Source organism: Cornus florida, unplaced genomic scaffold, assembly GCF_030987335.1.
Source record: "Cornus florida cultivar Cherokee Brave unplaced genomic scaffold, ASM3098733v1 CherokeeBrave_3.0.0_Hap2_Chr05, whole genome shotgun sequence".
Lineage (NCBI taxonomy): Eukaryota > Viridiplantae > Streptophyta > Magnoliopsida > Cornales > Cornaceae > Cornus > Cornus florida.
The window spans coordinates 93,946,589-93,949,927 of record NW_026775575.1 but is presented as its reverse complement, the minus strand read 5'-3'; the positions used below and the strand labels follow the sequence as shown (position 1 = coordinate 93,949,927).

General features: G+C 36.3%; 1 protein-coding gene across 1 annotated transcript; it reads right to left on the bottom strand.

Annotated features, from left to right (window-relative positions):
• Positions 1-1,385: 1,385 nt before the first annotated feature.
• Positions 1,386-2,060, bottom strand: LOC132309745 (leucine-rich repeat extensin-like protein 3). Its single transcript, XM_059808029.1, has one exon. The coding sequence runs from the start codon at positions 2,058-2,060 to the stop codon at positions 1,386-1,388; it is 675 nt and encodes a 224-aa protein (XP_059664012.1).
• Positions 2,061-3,339: the final 1,279 nt, after the last annotated feature.

The following is a 3,339-nucleotide window of genomic DNA, read 5'->3' as shown; positions in this document are numbered from 1 at the left end:
AGATTTAAGGCCCAATGAGGCCATTGCATTTATTTTTGTATTTCAACAGGTTGTAGAGGGGCTTTTTCTGCGAAGGTGATGCTAAAATTTTATATATTTTTTAGTACTATTTTGATATCCTTTTGGGGTGTTACATTAACAATGTAAATTATACTTGATGGTATTGAAATTTCAAAAGGATACGAAAGTATTGCATTTTTCTCTTTCCTGCTAAATAAGTATTGCAAGGGACTGTCTTTAAATTTAGAAAGTTCACTGAGGCTTTAAACGTCTTCGTTTGGGTTGCAATGGGATAGTGAGAAGTGAAAGCACTCTACCAGTGTCTAACCCTAGCATATCTTCGTAAGGGCAATGCTATATAGACCTAAAACCCTAACTGAGAAACTTAGTACGGGATTTCTATCTCGGATGACCAAGCAAAGCAAACCCTTAGCTTTGACATACACCCTTTTTTTTAATGTATCTTTCTCCTTTATAACTTTGACGGACGCCTTTCAATTTAAGTTCAATATTGTTATATCATATTAGTTGAATTAATTGTGGCACGCCAAGGGGTCAATGCATTTCATTTTGGCTTTTCTAGCTAAAATGAAAAAAAAGAAAAGAAAAGAAAAGAACTCAATATGGAAATTTTTGTCAGAAACAATTAAACAAAGGACTTCCATTAATTTTGGAGCATTTTGTTACAAACTATATTAGTTAAAGCAGGTCATATGAGGGTAATGTTGCTATCAAAGATGCAAAAAATAGGACCCATTTCTTGTTACTTTTGGTTCTTAATTCTTTCCGTGGCCTCTTCAATGTGTTAATTCACCCGCTTGAATCCAAAGCCAAATATATATGCACTTCTGTTAAATGTAATGCGATCATTTAATTAGTTCTAAAATAAAATTTGGAAGATCTTACCCAATCCTCCACCATGCTTGTACGTACCCACATTCTTTGAAGTATATATTTTGTGATCATTTTATCATTTTTCTAAGTAAATGGACATTAGCATATGCTTTTATTCTTAAATTGTAAACACAAACTCAAATGACTGATAGGATGAAGGTGGTGGAGAGAAACTCCACACACACAACATAATTTAAGGACATACATAGAAGTAATCAATGATTTTATCCAAATCATACACCACAGATTACTATATCAATTTTTTTTTTTTTTTTTTTAATTTACCAAATTGTTGCTTGCAACTCATAATTTCTAAATAGATATATTATCAAATAGAAAGAGAGTAAGAGAGAGAGAGAGTAGGTGTGATACTGAAATTCACTTTATTGGAGGGTTGTATTTAAAGAACCTCATTTTTCAACAACATATATATGAAGATTTATTATAGGCCCCATTGAATGGGCAACAAGTTATATAGATTTGCCGTAGCTCTAGTTGTGTTGAAGCATTTCATCGTCTGTTGAGGGCCTTCTTGGGACAACATGTTCCATGGTGTCTTTATGGTCTTCGTGGGCGCCTGTCGCCTCTTTTGCAGTGGCATCCATGGACTCAATACAGCCTCCAAGACGAGGATCACAGGTCAGTGGAGGAGGAGGGCTAGGAATTGGGCAGCCACAATCAGGCTCAGGCGCAGGAGGAACAGGCATACCTAGACAGGAACCACCACACGGAGGCGGCTCTAGTGGAGGTGCAGGTGGTGGAAAGAAGTATATAGGCGGCGAATAAGGTGGAGGTTGAGTCACAGGGGCACCACATGGGCAGGAACCACACGTAGGCGGCTCTGGTGGAGGTGCAAATTGATCAGGTGGTGGAAAAAAAGGTGGCATAATCAGATCACCACCAGGTGGGCAAGAAATGCCCGGTATGCAAGGTGGTGGAAAATTAGGTGGCTGGATGTCTGTAGGCGGGGAACAAGGGGGCGGAACTGGCTCAGGCTCGCTGCAATCAAGACATCCCATGGTTGTTACATGCCCAGAAGAGGAAGGGGATTTTATGTCTTTGGCCTTCTTGTCCTCCTTGACTTCTAGGAGGTGCCTGTTAGCAGAGCAAAGGCTTAGACTTACTAAAAACAACCACCCAATGGTGATACATTTTGGTGAAGCCATTTTTGTTAACTCTTTCATTAGTGCTTAGCTTGATCTGAACAACACAAGGCCCTTGTCTATATATATATATAGTGAAAAAAATGCGAGGTTTAAGAAAAAGAGATTGCGTAACTCTAATTAATTAAGCACAAAATATGTTGAGCGTATTAGTTCTGAAATTCCGGAGTCATGAATCTTGTGGTTGAGGACCAAGATCTGTACAAGTAACTCCAACTATTTTATTTATCTCTTGCTTCTTATTAAATGTGCGTGTGTGAGAGAGAGAGAGAGAGAGTTTCTAATATTATCTTTGCTTGGAAATAGGAGTGTTTTGGTTTTTCAACCTTCACGAAGTCTTGGAGGACTATGTGAGCAGAGCAGAGACTTAAACATATTACAACCATGAAACCCGCGGTGCCATATTTTAGTGAAGCCATTTTTGGCTACTATATGTAGCCAAAAAGAGAGAGACTGTTCGTGTTTTCGTGTAACAAGCTATGTATATTAGTGCACGGCACAGAAAGGTTGTGCTTGTTAATTCTGGAATTCAGTGAGTGGTGAACCTTGTGGCTGTGAATCGCTACTAATTCTCTACTGTATTTGATACATATGTGTAACAATGTTAAATTGTTAATTCATCAACTACTTAATGAAAATATCTTTTATAAATCAATTCTTCTTTATACACCCTCCAACTCAAAATAAATGACCATTTTTCTAGAACTATTTTTTTCAAAAATTAAACCAAATTAACAATGTAAATTACACTTTATGGCCGGGGTTAGCATTGAATTTTCTCTTTCCTAATAAATAAGCATTGCAGGAACCTCTTTTTTCATGTATAAAGTGTGACGACCCGGATTTTTAAGTCTTCAATTTAAATATTTTATGATTTTTAGACTGTCCATATTAATTAATTATTTATTAATATTTGTGGCTTTGAATTTTAATTTAATTTTGTTCTCTCTATATATATATATATATATATTTATGTGTATTGCATTTATGATGGAGGTAGAACATGGAAAGGAGCAGTGGAGTTTACTGGAAAGAGAGAGAAATTGTGATGATGTTCTGTGGGGGATTTGTTTGGCCAATATTTTGTACTTTTGATTTCTTCACATGGGTATTGATTTGTTTTTATATTACATTTGTATATTTTATACATATAAATATATACGTTGTGTCTCGGATTAAGAGGAGCAGGAGCTGAATTGAGAAGAGAGATGAAGAAAATGTTGTAATAATTTAGTAGGTCCCACTAATGAGACCTGTTGGTCACTTTTTCTCTAGCCTTGTT

What these genes read in the sequence shown, in the direction of transcription:
- LOC132309745 (XM_059808029.1), bottom strand. Translation starts at nt 2,060, where the DNA reads ATGGCTTCACCAAAATGTATCACCATTGGGTGGTTGTTTTTAGTAAGT.